General features: G+C 32.0%; 1 protein-coding gene across 1 annotated transcript; it reads left to right on the top strand.

The window, feature by feature from the left end:
* The first annotated feature begins 256 nt into the window (after positions 1-256).
* On the top strand, positions 257-2,055 carry LOC113375844. The gene is made up of 2 exons (XM_026615793.1): positions 257-1,317; positions 2,025-2,055. The coding sequence occupies exons 1-2, from the start codon at positions 257-259 to the stop codon at positions 2,053-2,055; spliced, it is 1,092 nt and encodes a 363-aa protein (XP_026471578.1).
* The last annotated feature ends 402 nt before the right edge of the window (positions 2,056-2,457 follow it).

Here is a 2,457-nt window from a genome sequence, read left to right on the forward strand (position 1 = left end):
TACACTACCAACCACACCAGGACAATTCATGGTGGCTTAGCGGTTTTTTCCCTCGTAGCGCTGAAGAATTTTCTGACGGAGACATCGAGTTCAAAGCTGCCACAACTCGACAAACCAAACGATCATTCGCAGCACAAACTAAGGGATGGTGGCGCCTACCGAAGAACTTTAGAACGAACACGAGACTACGACTAACTTGGACATAACTATCTCATCGGATTCAAGTAAGCAAATCGAAATATAATCATATCTCAAGATGGAACCCATTTTTGAAGAAGCTAGAAAAGGTAAAGATAATAGTATAGAAATAAATAAATTTAGAATTCAATTAGCAATTAGCACTATACCCGAATTTAATGGCAATTCAGATGACCTTTATAGATTTTTAAGTACTGTAGACTCAATTTTAGATGACGTGGATTTTGAGACCTACAAATTTATATCAAAAATTGTTATTTGTAAATTAAGTGGAACAGCTTTTGATTGCATTAGACGGGCTGATTATCAGTTATGGAATAATGTCAAACCTATTCTAATTAAACGTTTTAAAGATAGAAGGTCCATCGCTGAGTTACATCACGAGCTAGCAACAACAACAAGAAAAAATGGGGAATCGATTGAGGAATTTGCAGAGAAACTTGAGAGTTTGCTTACGTTAATAAACAACGAATGCTATTTTACACAAAATGAAATAGCGTATCCATCATATTGTGACTTGGCTTTGGCCGTTTTCGTTAAAGGCCTACCATTTCACTTGAAAATTATAGTTAAAGCAGCCAAACCGGAAAATTTGAAGGATGCAAGGAATATCGCTGCAAATGAAGAAAAATATTTAAACATCAGATCCGATAAAAAATACAACCCATTCGTCACTTGCAGATACTGCAAGAAAAGGGGACACCACATTAACCAATGTCGAAAACTTACAAATAGGAAAAGAGATGACAAACCTAGAATCTACAATGGTGGAAATGACGATAGAATGGACTACGAAAGTAATAAGGATCTGAAATATACAAAAATATATGATGATACATACAAGGCATTCATAACAACTAAAGAAGAGTCCGAAGAGTCCAAAGAGTCCGAAGAGTCCGAAGAGTCCGAAGAGTCCGAAGAGTCCGAAGAATCCGAAGAACAAAAAGAATACAAAGAAGAAAGTTTGACTCACAACACCAAAATAGAAGAGTTGACGACAATCGCTGCAAATTCATACGAAGAAGAAAAGGAACTATATGTGGACCAAGATATGGAACCAACCATACGTGCAAATTCATACGAAGAAGAAAAGAATCTATATGAGGCAGAAGATATGGAGCAAACCATACGAACAAATTCATACGAAGAAGAAAAGGATCTGAACATATATGTGGCACAAGATATGGAACAAACCCAAGATGAGGTTTACGACATGAAAGAAATTAATGATAAACAAGTAGAAATAAGAATACTTAATGATGAAGGACCAGAATATATGAAAACTATTCCCATTAAAATAAAGAAGAAAAAGAAAAAGAAAGGAAATATTAAAAGAAGAAAAATTAATGATGAAATTATAGAAGAAAATAATCAAGAAATCAGGGAATATAATATTAATATGATAAGAAAAATACCTTCACAACGGAAATTATCTATAAATAAAAATATAGCCACTATGACAGATATGTTCAACTATAAGAATATGAATTTGAACACAAAGGAGAAATATGCACATTTACAAAACCAAAGCAGCAGAAAATTGATATCGTCGCCAACACATGTAAAGAGGAGAAACATTCCCGATTTTATTATATTCAGAACAGCACCAAAATTGTTTAATTATAAATACCGGAAGAAACTGAAAACTCGCCAGGTGTAAACACAGTAATAACAACGCAAGTCATTTGTTTGGTTGACATAAGCGAATTCTCATGTTTCAAAGCAACATTTGTTCAATTTTGATTACCTAGCAAAATTCTAATGTATCAAGTATTAACAATACAACGTAAATTTAAATTTTCATTAATTACTATTTATGATTTAAGATATCAAATGCAAGATTCTTTACGCCATTAATATTTTTTTGCAGATTTTAAAGACATTTTCATATTATGATTTTTATGCTCTATTGAAGTTTTGAAAAAAAAAATGAATTATTTCGCATCATTTATGGTAAGTTGTTCGAAGCATATTTTGTTTTACCGGAATAACATTTTAAATTTCAGTGATGCCTTTACATAATCAGCGACCATCTAATTTGCATTCAACTGCTGATTTTTTTTTTATGTATGTTATTAAAGATTTATTAATGTAGAGATAAAAATAAAATTATTATAAGATTTCTTTTTCAGAGCACATATATTTGTAAACATATTCTAACAGTAATGACACTTTTGAGGACAAAAGTTTTTAAGGGCCGAAGGAAGAAGAGATGGAACTCATTTTTCTTAATTTTTTTCTCAATTTTTATAGTTTTCC

This window comes from Ctenocephalides felis, unplaced genomic scaffold, assembly GCF_003426905.1.
Source record: "Ctenocephalides felis isolate EL2017-DRISC unplaced genomic scaffold, ASM342690v1 CF-g0.4_SCAFFOLD_01886, whole genome shotgun sequence".
In the NCBI taxonomy this organism is placed as follows: domain Eukaryota; kingdom Metazoa; phylum Arthropoda; class Insecta; order Siphonaptera; family Pulicidae; genus Ctenocephalides; species Ctenocephalides felis.

What these genes read in the sequence shown, in the direction of transcription:
- LOC113375844 (XM_026615793.1), top strand. Translation starts at nt 257, where the DNA reads ATGGAACCCATTTTTGAAGAAGCTAGAAAAGGTAAAGATAATAGTATA. An exon ending in TATGAGGCAGAAGATATGGA is followed by an intron (nt 1,318 to 2,024) that starts GCAAACCATACG and finishes TTATGATTTAAG; the next exon opens with ATATCAAATGCAAGATTCTT.